At 37.5% G+C, this 17,908-nt stretch overlaps 1 protein-coding gene across 2 annotated transcripts; it reads right to left on the reverse strand.

The window, feature by feature from the left end:
• On the reverse strand, window positions 1–14,338 carry LOC139978218 (uncharacterized). 2 transcript variants are annotated; one of them, XM_071988177.1, is made up of 8 exons: window positions 14,181–14,338; window positions 9,428–9,664; window positions 6,862–6,968; window positions 6,199–6,400; window positions 3,646–3,699; window positions 3,032–3,122; window positions 2,210–2,259; window positions 1–2,054 (listed from the first exon to the last, which is right to left on the reverse strand). In XM_071988177.1, the coding sequence occupies exons 1-8, from the start codon at window positions 14,269–14,271 to the stop codon at window positions 931–933; spliced, it is 1,956 nt and encodes a 651-aa protein (XP_071844278.1). In that variant the 5' UTR covers window positions 14,272–14,338; the 3' UTR covers window positions 1–930. The 2 variants fall into 2 exon arrangements, with proteins under 2 accessions (XP_071844278.1, XP_071844279.1); XM_071988178.1 differs by lacking the exon at window positions 3,646–3,699.
• Between the last annotated feature and the right edge of the window lie 3,570 nt (window positions 14,339–17,908).

Raw genomic sequence — 17,908 nt, forward strand, 5'->3', positions numbered from 1 at the left:
ATTATTATTATTTTTTATTAATTTTCTGTTTACGAGGTTATGAAATTCCTAAAGTTTTAATATTGTAAAGTTGATAAATTTATGAACAAAGTTTTTCTTTACATATGAATGACTAAATGGTCTGAATATCCTGTTCGTACGTCAGGTCTTCAGTAACAAGCTTTTTGCGCCTACACAAAGCGATATAACTTCCTTCAAACAAAAAAAGACATTGACGTCACAACATGAATTCTTTAAGAGCGCAGTTTTTTTGGGGCGGCGATTTCAAGCTAATTACATTATGTAGTTCTTCGTATAGAGCAAAAGACAAATCAACCAACGTTGACATTGCCATAACGAATATTGATTTCAGTGCTATAAATAAATAGGGTTACAGAGTGAATATGATATCACCTGCAGGAAACTCCAAAGATACTTTTATTTTATACAAATTTATCTCGTGTCCAAACCTACAGAAATATATACACCTAAAAAGTTTAACATCTTCATTTTTTCACCGCGGTCAGCACCCCCTCTAAAAATTAATATTGTTATGGCTCCCTAGGATCTTCAATGAGAAAGTAACACCCGCCGCAACCCCCCCCCCCCCCGCTATCCCCATATCTCTCTCTCACTCGTCTCGACAACTACTCCACAATTGTTCTAGAAATCATGTATTTATAATCAGAACACCACCGGGTATGACATTCCCAGAATTTCTTGCACCAGACCTACTCTTGAATAGGTACAATTGTAGGGAGGTGGCATTAGAAGCGCCTTTGCCTGCTAAAGGAGATTAGATGCATCATCCAGGAGATATTGGTAGCTTTCTATATTAAATGGTCTTCAAAGTTGAAAGAGTAAAAGTCTTTCTGCTTTTCCTAATATATATCTTCCTACTTGCTTCTAAGAAATGGTTGACATTCATGCCTCTGACATCTTAAGCGTGGGTTATATCAGTTCATATATTTCCTCGTCGTCACCGCCTTCTGTTTCTTCATACAATTCTTCTCCATCCCCTTCACCACGGCCTTCCATCTTGGACGTGGATACCTCGTAACAGTATTCACCTCCAGTATCGCCACTGTTTCCTGCAGTTGCTAATATCATCTTGCCGGAGGGGTTGGGTGTAGCAGCAGGTGGCAATTGTCTCGATTGTACGGTTTCCTTTACCAAATCGGGTTCGTCGTATATATCCTCGTCACTTTCTTCATCTTTCCCTTCATTTAGACTGGCCATCTTGCCAACTTTTTCTTTCTTTTCGTTTGCCTTATTTTTCTTCTTTGAGGTACGTGCAGTAAATATATTCGCAAAGCGAAAGCTTTTGGCTGGTTCTATCACAACCGGTTTAGACAAGTCGTCTGTTTCTTCTTCAGGTGAGACCGTTGTCTCGTAGAAATCACCGTGGTCGTTTTGTGCGACTTCAGTTTCGTCGTAAAGTTCCGAATTTGATCCATAGTAATCTATAGTCTCATGATCGATATCAACATCGTCATAATTTTCTCCAAAATCGTCACCTTCTTGAGTGTCTACTACTGTGTCATCATAAACATCTCCAAAATCCTTACAGGATAGTCTATTCGAGGACTTGGTCCAAGAGACTATTCCCGGTTTCTTATTATTTTCTTTCTTTTTCATCTTCAATTTCTTCTTTCCAGTTTTGTCTGAAGTTCCATTGTTGACTTCTTTTCCTTTCTTATTTTGCTTTAATTTACCTGTATCCATCAGACCCGTGAGCGTTTTCACGTAATCTGGCTTCGTGTCGATTTCTGTTTCGTCATATATTTCCCCATAGTCTTCTTCAATTAACATACCAGGTAATGTACCAGCACGACCAGGAAATTGGGACGTTGTCTGTGGCGGTTTCCCGCACTGAAACTTGGCGCCAAGACCAACTGGGTCAACACTAACTGCATCTTTAATGTCATTTTTTGAGTCGATACAAAAGGAGTAAAAGTCATCAGAAAGAGCCTGAGCTTCTAAGCCAAGGTCCACATTTGGGTCTCCTTTTTCATCGCCGCTATTATAAAATACTTGGTACCTTTCCAATGGCAGTGCAGGGAGTTGACGCCTCTCTGCAGAAAACAGAAAGTAAAACAGAATTTGAGAAAATAGTAGTGTTCATTTCTTCGAGATACAATTTACAAGTTTAGACTTGATCAAATTTATACAATTTTTCCTACATTCATTTTCAACATTACAGCATAAAATACTTTTTTAGTGACTTTACCCCGATGTTGCCTTGGATGGACATTTCGGTCTTTCTTTGGGTGACGCTTTCTGAAGAAAAGAAAATATGAATTACAGATTACATTTTCCATAAGGTAGATGAATGCATGATAAAGCTCTCCTATGTATAAATATACTGTAAAACACGTTGATGTATAAATTGGTATCAGCATTCGCTTCGGTTTCACCTACCTAAATGACTAACAAATAGACACACATTGGTCTTTGGAATATCTACGACTTTCACGCAATTCACAACCCACTGAACACTGTTAACCTCTCCTCCCTCCTCCCCCCCCCCCCCCCCACATATACATTCACAGTTAAGGAGACTGCAGGAATTGATCTGAATAGTATTTATAGCAATATAACTAATCCTTCTTTGCGTCTGAGCAGGGGCATATCTACAAGGGTAGATGCCATAAGCCCCGTCCTTTTATTGCAACGTGGAAATAACCAAACTTTATGAAGACAGACACGTTATCATCCCGGTGGTTTGCATACTCTGGAATTTGTGCGTATTTTAGTAAAATAAGAGACAACGCTTTTATCCTCAAAAGATATTCATCACAATAACGCCCGATAATAAACTATTGCAAAGGGGACCCTTAGCGCATAGCGTTGTAGAGGGCGCTGTTTAGGTCAACTTGAAAAACGATTAATTTACAGAATTTGATCTTGTTCATGAATTACGAGGAAAATCAAATCCGGGAAGTGGCAAAGGAGATAAGATTGCTGCCAATTTTTTTTTAAGTGTGCTGGAGAAGCTTATCCACCTTTGTATATATGAGGGTGGGTGGGAAAGGGCTGATCGCTTACATACCTCCGAAAGAACAGCAAGAACAGAACGGCTGAGAGAAGGATGAGCAGAATCGCACCAGAAATTACGCCCACCAATGAAAAAGGTACTTTAGCTGAAAAAAAAAATATGAAAGTGGGGTAAGAGGTGGTAAGAAACAGGTAACTATAACTTCTCTGTAAGGTCGAAAGGATGAAAGGAGCTCAGATCTCGAATCCTTTAACTGGGCAAGTATTTTAGTGAGAAGAGGTCACTGATTGAGAAAAAAACAGATACAAAGAAACCTTCCCAATCATTCCTTCGAATGAGAGGAGGGGTGACACCATTAAAATGTAATCATTTTAAACGTTAGAATGCACCAATCGTTTACTATATAAATTTACCCACGGAGGTGAAGTTTCTTTTTGGGGCTGAAAGAAAGCCCCGATACGCACCCATCTCTAGGTATGACTACATATAATCCTACAAAGGATCTTGATCTTGCATTACGCAAAAAAAATGACAACTGAAAATTTATATAATTGAAAAAAAAGGATGATAAATCTGATTGCCATAGGAAACCATTTGTCTATACTAGAAGTATTCTCTTCGACTATACTCCTCTTTAAATACATACAATGCGTTCGCTTATTCCTTACATTCTGTTGAGAAACGATTTGGTTGCGTAATCGTCATCATTGTTGACAGCCATTCTGAAAGGAAAGAAGCGTGTGAAGTCTCGATCATGGAGACAAATTATTTTGATTTTGTAAAGCAGCAAGTAAACTGGCGTTTCAGCCGATTCACACAGAGATTACAGTAACTACTGTAAATCTTTAAGTTTGGTACCACAGTAAATACTGGATCGTGCTGACAAATCTGATAGATCGGTAGCATGTGCTATTAGATCTAGAGTAAGAACTGAAGATATGTGTAATCCCAATAAATCCCAAACAACTGGATTTACAGTAGTAACTGTGTTCTCTGTGTGTATCGGGTGGGCGTTTCTAAATTCCTATGCCAATCAATTGTTTGTATCATTTCTGGTACGTATATTACAAATGTTAATTGGTTAATGAATACTCAAGTGCTATCAAGTTATTCAAGCAACCGCTTGTTTTTTTTTATAGTACTTTCTTGAGTCAAAGTACGAAAAATACAGAAAATGGCTTCATTTTATCACGTAGGAGATCAGATTTTGCAATATTTTAAAAAATTGTTACAGATTAGACTCGATTTTGTTTTTGTTACTTTTTCAGCTAGTGTTCTGGTTCTAGTAATGTGGATCGACCATGCTATGTGTTCATGAATGAAACAGAGTACAGATTGCAGCTATTTTTTAATTTCTCAATAATCACTTCAAGTTTATCGCAGCGAACGATCACGCAATGAAGACAATTGTTAGGCTAAATAGGTTTTAAAATTCTATGTACATAGCATCTTGAAGAGTGACTTGCGGTACCAAATTAAGTTTGATTTGTTGTAGACCTTTCAAAACAGACACAGCTGCCAGCCCTGGTTGTAGGCTACATCTCTACCATGTACTGTGAACTTCTGACGGTCATATATTAAATTGACTGAACTACTAAGTCTAAAAAGAAATAGTTGGGTCGGTTCTTCGGGTAGAACACATCACATAATAGGAAAACAGAAGCGTTGTATGTGACCAGATAACATGTTAAAAATGTATCTCAACATTGTCAAGGATATATGATGGTGAATGGCATACTAGGGTGCTCTGTTGTTTTAATAAGACTAAAAAAGTTTTGATGGAGTTATCAGAATTGATGACGTAATGATTTAACATTAAAATTTAGGCCTGCACCGAGGAGCCGACGTCATCATCGATTTAGCTTTAAAGGAGCGTTCCAGAGTCTTATCATATTTTAAGGTGAATAACTTGATATTCAAAATAGCTCTAGAAAATATTACTACAAACATGTTCTACGTTGATGACATATTACGAATACAATTCTGCGTAAAGAAGCAAAGCTCTGCGTAAAAAAAAATAGAATTCCCGTTTAATCTACAGTGCGTTCATGTTTCATGCATTATAAACATAAATGGAACCAACGTTTTCACTAACACATTATTTGGTACCTTACTTTGCATAAGCATATTCCTATAAAAATGACGTCATCAGAGGTAATATTTTTATTTTTATTCTCACACCGTCGTATTCATTACCACTGCTGAAATGCAAAGTCAGTTGAAAAACACAAAACAAAAAAAACAACGATTCCACTAAATTCATAAGGACAATTTTAAAGGTACTTTTGACAAGCGTTTTCCCACGTTCGGTTATCTCTTCTATTTCTTCTTTGATTTGTTTATTGATTTTTTTATCTCGATTTTTTAAGTATTATATATGTGGTGTTAACAATAGACATAGTGTATAAAGTATATGTGACCAGAGTTCGGTCTAATATTCCAGCCATGGCTGTATACATTTTCTGTCTTTCCACTTAGAAGGAAACTTTGGGATCTTGTTGAGAAGATTTAAGGAAATTAATTAATTTATTAATTTCTCTCATCTTCTCTGATGTTTAGTTCATTAATATAGTAATAATACAGAATTTTCCTGACAGAAATTGCATGTAACATATATGGTTTATTTGGTCACATTAAAAACTAATGGTATCTTATCTGAGTGCTTCGTTCGATTATTAGGTTTTATTAGTATGATTTTGTACAGGGATGTTCGCAGTTGATGGTAATGTTGTAATTAACGCTTATTTACTTCATCATTACATAAGACTATAATACTAATACTATTGAATAAGTTTCATTTTACTGTAACATACAAAACAGTCATGTTTGAAAACAGAACTACGAATTATTGCACAAAGTGCTGGAATGTTATTCGAACTTTTCATATTCAACTTCAGTTAAGCTAAAAAAAAACGTTTTTTCCCCCTTAAAATGCTGCATTATTTGTAGAATTTTGTGTCATGCATTCCTACAGTTTTACGGCGTAAATAAATAAACAAATAATTGTTAACGTGTTCTTTACACTAGATGATTTAAAAATAAAACTACGAAACATTGGAATGTTAGCTTCTCAGAAAATTACAGCAAAAACGAAAAGAAAAGTTTTACCAAAAAATTGGTACATAAGAATCTACTAATATAGATCTTAAGGGAAGAGAGTGCGGTAACTGTGTAGAGACATGTATTGTAAATATGTCATGACGCTGTAAGTTGCATGTTACCAAATGTGGTAACATTAATCGTTACTGGTTCTCCCCTAGAGATGAAGTTAACTGCAGTTATCTTGACTCCATATTCTGTTTCTGGGTCGAGATCTTCTATTGATAACGTCTGCCGTTCATATCCATGTGGTCCGTCTTGGTTTGGTACTACATTTTTCAACGTGTGCTCCTCTTCCGTCAAATTTGTTTGCCAGTATCGAACCTTTGTATTAAAGTAGTGATTATGAATATATATATATATATATATATATATATATATATATATATATATATATATATATATATATATATATATTAGTTGGTTAGCATCATGCTTGTTTCCTAGAGTTAGGCAAATATACCACCAAAACAGAAATAGTATTGTTTGATACAGGTGACAAACGCCTACAGTGGAATTACGACCTTCTTTACCGGTTCGAACCTCTGGACATACCAATTAGCGTCCATAGCCTAGTGGTTAGGGTGTCCGCATATAAAGCGGGAGGCCCGGGTTCTTAACTTAATTTAATCCCGGTAGAGGCTGGGAGTTTTTTCACTGTTCTGGATTTTCCAACTCACTACGACTTCAATTATATACATTATATATAATTCATGGCCAGTAAAGATCATGTTAAGGAATCAATTTAAACATTTGACGAAAAAGTTGACTTCAAATAAGCTTACCTCATATCGGAGTATATGGCCATTAGGAATATTGGGTATACCCCATGCAACTTTAAAGCTTGTAGCTGTGATGTCTGTTACCTCGATAAAGCTTGGTGGACCTGGAGCTAGAGACAAGGATGTACGATATAACGTTAGATATATGGTACCAATGGAATTAGATACATTGAAAAGATACAGGGATATAAAACAGTAAAGATGTATAGTGATGTCTTGTGAATGGTGTCAAGAAGATGAGAATATCCCTTTTGGATAACAGCATGAGACGAAAGCTCTCTAAGTTGTTAGTAAAACAAGTTTGAAATGTGCAAAGCTTCTCTGACAAGGAAACACAAGTTGTACCAAATAATAAGTAAGGTGGCGGCTGGATGTTTTTTCACTGTCCTTGGTTTTCCAATACATATATTTATGAATATATATGAGTTGGAAAATCCAGAACAGTGGATAAACTTCCAGCCTTAGCCGGGATTCGAACTTTTATACGCTCATAAGCTAACACCCTTATCAACTAGAACACGATATATCTATATACATATATCTTTATATATATATATATATATATCTTTATATATATATATATATATATATATATATATCTTTATATATATATATATATATATATATATATATATATATATATATATATATATATATATATATATATATATATTTCTATATATCGTAGATATATATATATATATATATACATATTGTTTATATTTTATTTTTTTTATTTTCATATATATATATATACATTTATATGTTTTCTCTTATAAGGAAACACAAGTTTTGCGATTAAGGTATTCAGTCTAATCTTGATTTGTGATAAACATGGTTCACCGCGCATGCGTACATGTATGTCCTTTCTGATATTCTGCCGTGACTTCCTTGGGTCAATATTATTTTAAACTCCTAAAACGTGACAACTGACGTCAATTGGCTGGTCACGAAGTCAATTAAAATATGATACAATCTTGTTTATGTAGTATTCGCATTGGAAGTCATACGAAACATGACGGTAATTAATCAGTAAGAAACATAGCTTTTGTTTGCCTTTAGCTTTGTGGGTGACACTTCCTTAACTGAATGAAAACATCTTCTTCCTTTTATTTATGATATGATATCAACTTTTATTTCTTGATCTTTAAACTCTTATTGGTTACAGAGAAGTTACAGAGAAAGTTATGAGATTCCATTTCTTTACCTACGTAAGCAATGTTTGGCAAACTTCCTTGAAAATAAAACAAAACAGATGTGGGTTTTTATTCTCTCTTATAGTAGCAAAGGGCACAAAGGGGTAGTCCTATTCGACATCCTTACAGGGTACCTAAGTCTAAGTACGCTACTTTCTTATCGATATAATATGTGCTCTTTCGAAATTATGAGCAAATCTTAATGTAGAGTTAATCCACTCAGTTACTTAGACGGTACGTTCTTAATTTTTCAAAACACTGAGAGAAGTGATATTGCAATGTAGCGTCAGCTACGACCCTCTCTTACCGCCCCAACATACAATACCACCTCAACCCCCTCTTACCGTACACCCCCCCCCCCCCCCCAACTCCAACCAGTCAGAAAAATAACGCGATCCGTTTGTTCTTAAAGTTAGTGAGTTAATATGGAACGAGGACTGCTAGAAAAATCAGCTATAAATCCCCATTTATCACACCTGAACATCATCTTTGAAGCGCAATCCATTTTTTAAAACTTTTTTAACGTCAGTTTCTTCCAGTTTGTCACGTGACCCTAGATGTCCGACAAGGACATTATTGTAGACTGTTGCAGAAATTCCCACTAAGGACTTAAAAACAAATTGAATTACGCTAAGAATCTTTTGCATAACACTAATCCCCCAAAATTATAACCTTATTATTTCTTTTACTAGTTTGATCCATAATTTCGTCAATTTTACCAACATCTATTGGGACTATAAATCAGATTGACATGAACAGTCGAAATAAGATCTTTGTCACTTAAAGAATTGTTAGCTAACGAGCAAGTAACCAGTTTCGATTCTACTCCATTATATTATTATATAGTCTGGAATATTAAAAGAAAACTTGGCATTTTGCTTAAAAAGTCAATCTAACACCGTACTGTCCATCTTAATGTTATTGTCATGGGAATTTTCGCATCTACAATTTACAATAACCAGCTCATTAAGTTATTCAGGCTTTTGGAGCTGCAACTGTTACGTAGGAAAGGAAGTATATCATTTTGGCAAAATAAGTTGCTTCTTTGGCAAACATCGATGTACAAACGAAGCAGTCTGCTGTAAACATGGTATAACGTACGCCCTGGGTTCTAAATGTCTGTGTTCCTTCCATAGGCCTTTCGGGTATACAAGATGACCAATGATGCCAGCTCCACCATGTTAGTGTCAGGGAACTGTGGTTTTCTTTTCCCGAGATGGCACTTACAGACTTTTTTTCAGTAAAATGTAAACGGACCAATTAAGCATCCCATTTTAGTCGAGGACCCATTTTGGATCCCCCTTACCCTCACGGACCATCAAAACAATATCCCGGGCCGTGGACCCCATGTAGAGTGAGAAATATGGACTTACGTGCAACACACTGGTTGATGACAATCTTATCATCTGGGTCCTTGCAAACATTGCTATCCGCAGAAGATGACCAAACCTTTCCGATTCCACTTCCTGGAAAACCAGGAAATGGAAGCGTTTTTTTGCCCATCCATGATACTATGATGATTTGTTTCTTTCCGCTCCCGTCCAACGTCCCCGTCGGTGTATCAAACACTATATGTCCAGCTGGTCGCAGGCGATGGCGTGTACGGCATCCTTTAAAAAATCGAAATATTTGTGTCTTGATTATACAGTTTTGAAGAAAGATATATGTAAGGGTCATTACTTAGGCTTGGACACATTAAAATGTTCAAATGTTCTCATTAATATCAGTGTTGGTGATTTTTATGAAAATTGCTGATTTGATGGATTGTTATAACTAAATGAGTTTTATGTTTTGTTGCAATATGATGAATACAATTGCTCACTTATTAAAACGCAAAAATAGGTAATAATTTGTGGCAAATTTTGGTAATATATTAAGTGATTAATTTATTATTTTGTACAGAATTATTATAATACGTAATTACAACAGTGATATGTGACAATTTTGGATGGCATATTAACGTTTTCAGTTTGAACTTTCTCTCATAGTTCTTATTACTCTTCATAGCAAGGAAACGTATTATCTCTAAATTGGCATAAAGTACCAACATAAGCCCACCCCTCCCTTTTTTAGAACGGTGATATACTAATCTTATCAATTCAACAGTTTTCACCAAAGTTCTCAAATTCAATATATTGCCCCCCCCCCCCTTTCCCCTTTTCCCTTTTCGAAAAATTCTGCTTTGATGAATGGAAAAAAAATCATCACTTGTTTGCAGACTGTCTAAATATTAGACATCTTAATGAGTGAAAAATTGCACATTTTGCGGGAAATTCCTTTCTGCAATGTAGGTTAAATTAACTTACGATTTAACTCTAATTCCCTTAAATATCTAATTTGCAATCAATTTGAAATCTACGTTAGCATTTCGGCATCTTTCAGTTTAATACTTTGTCAGCTGTTAATTTTGTTCTAAGAAATTTGATACTCTATTTTAATATGACAAGTTATACATCTCGATGCCACGTAACCAGTCATTTGTTGTTTACTTGTCAAATGTATTCAACAGTAATTAGCGCAATTTCTTAAGTAACCAATTAAAAGCCCAAGTGTTCCATTTACATGACAATCACACCAGGTAATAAGGACAATTAGATGAATGTTTAAAACAAAAGTCACGAGAAAAAAGAAAACACATTAATATTTCAATATAAGTGCTTTGAGCTAGACTAACATTTTACTAGCTTTATTCCTTGAATTAAAATTCCCACAAATTGCTATTCTTTATGTTGTTAGAAACCTCTTCAGAGGCGGATTCTTTACTTTTTTAAGACAGGGTGTGGCCCAGGCAGGGGCGTAGCGAGCGGGGGTGGGTGTGGGGGTGTCACACCCCCCCCCCCAATAATTTGGTCGCTGTCGGCAAATTTTGGGTCTGTCGGCAAAAGGAGAAAAGGTGAAGAGAGCGGAAGGGGAAGAAAGAAGGAAAGCTGAATAGAAAAAGGAGAACGGGAGCTTCTTCCGTGCCAAATTTGACTTAAAATATGCACCAGATTGCATCTAAGGACGTTCAAACTAATTTTTCCAAAGGGGAGGGGTAGACCCCCTACCCTTAGACCCCTCCCCCATTTCAGTCACCACTTCCAGATCCGTCGGCAAATCAAATTTGACTTAAAATATGCACCGGATTGCATCTAAGGACGTTTCAAAACTAAAAATTTTCCAAAGGGGAGGGGGACACTCCCTCCCCTTAGACCACTCCCCCATTTCAGTCACCACTTCCAGATCCGTCGGCAAATCAAATTTGACTTAAAATATACATCAGATTGCATCTAAGGACGTTTCAAAACTAAAAATTAGACCCCTCCCCCCATTTCAGTCACCACTTCCAGATCCGTCGGCAAATCAATTTTGACTTAAAATATACACCAGATTGCATCTAAGGACGTTTCAAAACTAAAAGTTTTCCAAAGGGGAGGGGGACACCCCCTCCCCTTAGACCCCTCCCTCATTTCAGTCACCACTTCCAGATCCGTCGGCAAATCAAATTTGACTTAAAATATGCACCAGATTGCATCTAAGGACGTTTCAAAACTAAAAAATTGCCAAAGGGGAGGGGGACACCCCCTCCCCTTAGACCCCTCCCCCATTTCAGTCACCACTTCCAGATCCGTCGGCAAATCAAATTCTCCACACCCCCCAACAAAAACCCCTTCGCTACGCCCCTGGGCCCAGGGGTCGTTCCAACCGACTCCCCGTGGTAAGGGGCGTGTTAACATCCTCGCGTGGTTGTGCTAGCATAAGGTGAGGTTGAAAAAGAGTGTTTACAGCCCCCTCCCCCACACACACAAAACATTCGCACACCCTGAGTCCGCGCCTATATTCAATTCTGTTTACTCTAAAGATTCATGCATTCATGACAACAACAAAATAAGAACCAAATCATTAATGGTTTGATATAATACTACTTTTTTATATTATTTTAATTTTTTCAATTGTACCAGGAAAAAGGCATGAACAACCCTCCCTCCATTTTTGTGGCATACTGGCAACATACCAACCCTCCCTCCATTGTTGTGGCATACTGGTGGCATACCAACCCTCCCTCCATTGTTGTGGCATACTGGTGGCATACCAACCCTCCCTCCATTGCTGTGGCATACCAACCCTCCCTCCATTGTTGTGACATACTGGTGGTATACCAACCCTCCATTGTTGTGGCATACTGGTGGCATACCAACCCTCCCTCCATTGCTGTGGCATACTGGTGGCATACCAACCCTCCCTCCATTGTTGTGGCATACTGGCAACATACCAACCCTCCCTCCATTGTTGTGGCATACCAACCCTCCCTCCATTATTGTGACATACTGGTGGTATACCAACCCTACATTGTTGTGGCATACTGGTGGCATACCAACCCTCCCTCCATTGCTGTGGCATACTGGTGACATACCAACCCTCCTTCCATTGCTGTGGCATACTGGTGGCATACCAACCCTCCTTCGATTGTTGTGGCATACTGTGGCATACCAACCCTCCCTCCATTGTTGTGGCATACTGGCAACTTGCCAACTTCGGTAATTAGTTTAGGAAAATCATTCCCGTGACAATGACCAAAGTTGGAAATGGTCATATTAATAGTTTTACAATCAAATGAAATAAATAACGGACTTATTGGAAAATGGTCATTTTATGTTGATGTAGTGTGACAACCATGTGCGTCGATTTGTATCTGGGATGGGACGGGGAAGGGGTGTCTGCAACACTTTTCATAGTTGGGGTGAGGGGGTCCCTCTCCCACCTTTTGTTGCTTGAGCTCTTATTAATGGAGGGTCACCCTCTCCTTCGTTCGCTTAGAGCTTGTATATAAGTTACATCCCACTACCCCCACCCCCCACCCCTTATGACACAAATAGCTAAAACCACACACACTCTGGTCTAAACAGTTCTTCAACACACATTAAAAGGGATTTGAAAACCCTCTGGCGTAAGAGCACTTGTCTGTAGGCCACAGTTTGTACAGTTCATGGGAACATTTCTGCATCAGAGTCACAATATCGATAAAATAATAACAGTTGAAACAAGAAAAATATCTTTAAAATGTCGAGATAAAACGACATCTGATATCTCGACCAACAATTTTGAAATTTCAATAGAAAGGGCCGACGTTCCGAGGAAAATAATCACTTCCTGGAGATAAAATAATGGAACGTTTGAGACAAAAAGTCAAAGGTTTGATGTGAAAGTCCAGTAATTTTCTTCAGTGTGATGGGCTATACATCTTTGACCCTCCTAGGCAATTCGTAAAAGAACCCTTGATATACAAGCTATGCAGTCTGTTATCCTCTTGTTCAGCAAGGCGCCTGCCCTCACCCCACATATCCCCCTCAATCCCATACAGCCACAAACTGTATTCTAAGCTAATTAGGGATTCTTGTATATCTATCTATACAAGTGTCTAATGCGACGCAATAATGCCAATGTTCTCTCATACTAAAGTATGAATTGTCAGCATTTGGCTTCTATTTTCATCAAGCTCATAACATCAGTGTAACAGATTCCTGATTCCAGGAGTTTCGTCTTTCTATGATGGGGGGTGAGGGGGGGGGCGGTTGGGGGTGAGTTCGCAACATGATATATGGTGAAAATCATACACACGATTTCATTGCAGTGGATTTGAAAGCAGCGACTTTCGCAAGTATTGAGGACAGGGGGCATGCTGTCAGCTTTGAAATCCTGTGCACGCCACTATTTGATGGTACTAGACATGTTCATACCGTTTTTGAAGTGAAGAGTTAGCCTGAGGGGTATACATGCCCACAAAAAAAACAATGACATTTCATATCATCTACGTACAAAAGTGACATTACAATAGATTTCATTTTGCTTTTCTGTGCTCTTGTTTTACCAAAGTGACTTCAAGAATTAAATCATGTGATGAATGATAAGTTCTCATAGATAATATTTATAAGGCCTCCAGCCTGAGGAGCTTTCAAGAATCTGAAAGACGAATATGTTACTGGTAATACCAATAACGTGTATGTGTTCAAACTACATAGCATTAATTGTATAGGTAACATTGAAGAATAGTGGATTATGGGCGACGCAACACATTGAAACGTGATCAGTCACATTAACAAATGAAACTAACATATTTCAGGATTATAAAACAAGAAGAAAACTCACTTTTTTGAGAACAAGGACTAGCAGAATACGTCCCGGCGAGCATGATAATAGCGATCACGAAACCGAGGGTAGCCATCTTGCTTGTTCCCATCCCTGTGCTATTTTGATAAAGATTGACTTGGCCGAGAATTAAGTTGATGTATCAATTTCTAGAACAGGAAATATTGCGTTATTTTATCCAAAAGTCAAACAAGGAAATAAGCATCGTATATATTGAAAAGCACGCTGAACCGTATGTAATTACTGGCTGACGGATTCTTGAAAAATCCGTTGCCATAGCAGCAATAAAAATGTGACGTTTGCAATGGAATGGGACGGATATACTCAGGCCAGTGAGAGACAGTTATAACGTTTAGGCAGCTGCCATACTAAAGTATACATAAGTCATATGTTACCGTAGAAATACAGTTTCGCTACCGTTTTAGTACACCAGTATAGTTACGGGGAAAGGTACGATTGAGGGCATGACGGACGGACGGACGGTGCGTGGGTGGGTGTATAGCTTCTTGCTTCTGTCAAGCTCTCATCTTAATTGCGAAAGACATCGACGATTGCTCGCATCAGTCGTGGGGAATGCCTTCAAGGGCCACTGTTTCAAGACCCTTCGCCTTCATCTAAACTGCACTTGATACAAAGTCATAAATGAATTAACAATAAACTACAACACAAAACCGAGGGAAGAATGATTTCAAGCGCAAGTTTCATCGAGTCCCACATTTCAAACAAGTATTAAGTTATACCGGCGCAATGTGGTTGGGGTTTTGTCATTGCTGACTTTTTTTGGGGGGGGGGGGGCTCGCTTGACTTGAGGTTTCTTTGTCAGAGTGGGCTGGTTTGGTAGTACCGTTTGGCCGTGACGTTTAGATTCCCGCAGGGCGGGTCACGTAAAAAGAACTGTAGCTTCTTTTTTTCGCCCACGAAAAAGGACCTGTGGAGCAAAACAAAATGTGGAAAATTCTGTCCCCCACTGATATTAAGAACAGTCACCCGAAGCTAAAGTTTTCCCGCTCAAAGTTAAAGAAGAGGCAGGTCTGGTATACACAACAACGTGACACTGAGTGAGCAGTTGTTACATTTTATGGGGAGGAAAGGATTCTATCAGATTCTGAGGTACAGGAAGCAACATATCTAATAACAACCACCAATAGAATGTTATTAAAAAGTGCAGTAAGGGGAGTGGGGGAGAACTGGTAGGTTTGTTGTCATATCCAAGACAAGTTTAGTTATTGAAATTCAAAGGTGGGTACATAAGACATTAAAAATGGCAACTTACTACTTGTTATCCTCAACATTTTACTTTGTCTTTCATATTTCGATTATATTCTCAAAATCTCATCTTTTTTTTCTCTCTCGAAAATTCGACTATAAATACCAATATTTGATTAAATAAATCACAAAAACTAGCTATCCTCTCGAAAAAACTTGAAATTACTTTTGATGTCGAAATTTCGATTTCTTATCTTCAGTTAGCATAAGAATGTCATTATTTTATATAATATTTCCACTTAAGCTATACACTTTCACTTGTATCTTGGTATTGTTACTTTCAATGTCGAAGTGTCTTAAACTCTATACTTTTTATCTTAAAATATTGACTTTGTATTTTGGCTTTCGATTGAAATTGAAATCTGTACAACTTGTCATTGTTTCATCGAAATAAACTTTGCCTCAAACTTTCGACTTTTTGTCGATAGTTCGAGAACAGAAATAGCAAAATGAAATGATAATGATATCTATTAAACAAAAACTTGATCATTTACTTCCCTGGCACTCTGTTTGCTGATACAAAGATTCATCTGAAATATTTAACACTGCCGTGGAGTGGATCCCTAATTGAAAACGTGTATCAATAGTATATGCAAGAAGTTATATATATGGAATGCGTTTGAAAGTGAAACAATACAACTAACAGGTGAGATTTACCATTTACGGTAGTATCTGTCATAAAATTATGGAGTGAAAGCAGTGGGCAGTTAACTTGTACGTGGATTGGATACGAGTAGGTTGTCGGTGCAATGAGACATACTATGACATACGTGCTTGTTAACCCACATTCAAATTATTCGTGCAACACATGACTGGCAGTTGTGATCCGTTTGTTAAAAATAGTTTTGAACCAACTTTCGGTTCAATGAACCGTCTAATGCTACGCCTAGACTATGGCTCGCATATGAGAGTCTTAATTTCCTACATTATAAATATTTTTCAACCTTGTACAATACATTTTGGATAGTATACTGATATGCTTTAGTTGACAAATCGGGAAAGTCATTAATGTACCTGTTTTGTATGCTTCCTAACAGATTTTGCATGATTTTAATTTTTAGCTCAAATGAAATTAGCTTTCAGCTGACGTATAGCGTTTGCCTAAATTCGGTGACTTATTGCCACCGTGTTTGAATGACTGCCATTTCGTCAGTTTTCCTGCGATTCGGCTGCAATTTCGTGAGAGGTTTGTGTGAGTTAAGTTTTCATAAACATGCGATCATATTTTCTGAAAACGTAAAAATAACTCATTCTCCTAGAGCTTTTGTCCTGATTTTCTGAAATGTTGTGGATATAACGTTCCACTGGTGGTGAACAAAAGTTGTTCAGGGCAAGAAAATTGTCGTCATGTAAGGGCCCAAACAGGGCCTTCTGTATAAAGATTTCAGTTAGGATATACTCTTGGACAGCTCATTAAGTGGACCACTTCCGTGTCAAATTTAATGGAACGGTCCCACAAAAGTTTAGCAGAAGTGCAGAAATCTATTGCACAAAATAAGTTCGAGACAGTATAGACCCAATGACAATCCAGACCTATGATAGCGTGTGTGAGTATGTATATGCAAAGCCGTGTATATACGGCTCTGTGTGTGTTTTGGTATGTGTGGGTGTGTGTGCACTGCCTTCTTGTAACACCCATATCTCTAAAAGGGTATCCGATTGGCAACCCTTATACTTGGCATGGAGGTTGCCCATATTAGATATGAACCTTGTTGATTTTATTGGAGGTCAGGGGTCATCTGAAGTCAACATGATAAACCACTTGCAAACCTTGTACCTACCTTATCTCAAGAACGGAAACTTGTAGGTTACCCATTCTGAGTTGGACAAAGCCTTTGATATTAGTTAAAAGGCCAACACACATTTGACGTCAACTAGCTCAAATGTGAAAAAAAGACGTTGTGACTACCCATAGCTATAAGGAAATGCAACATTGACAAGTCTCCTACTTTCTTGAGGTGTCATTTTGATAATAAATGTATTGATTATTTTGAAGGTCAAAATTCATCAAAGGCTAAACAGTATCTGCAGAACTCATATAAATAAAACTTTTTCATGATACCATTGGCTCATACACTGTTAAGATGACTGCAATACAGATTTGCATGTTGGCTTAAATATGTTACAAAGGCAGTTCTGCATTTTCAGTACTCAAGAACCCCAATTTTTCAAAACAAATGTTTACAACTTTCTAGCCAACCTTGTCTGTTAAGGAGCGTAAGGCAAGGGAAATGTGAGATGAGAGGAAAGGAAATGACACCGTTATCCCGCCTATGTCTTATATTATTCGTCGCACAAACAAATGGATAAACTGCTCAGAAATATTGCCAATCAAAACAAATTTCTCAGAGAGAAGCTTAGCTGAGTTTCTACAGCGTTGCTGCTCTTGATTAATAAATTTACCAAGAAAAAGACATTCCAACTGTAAGTCTTCACAACAGAAATGAAAATAAAAAGACGAA

The sequence above is a fragment of the Apostichopus japonicus genome, chromosome 13 (genome assembly GCF_037975245.1).
Source record: "Apostichopus japonicus isolate 1M-3 chromosome 13, ASM3797524v1, whole genome shotgun sequence".
Lineage (NCBI taxonomy): Eukaryota > Metazoa > Echinodermata > Holothuroidea > Aspidochirotida > Stichopodidae > Apostichopus > Apostichopus japonicus.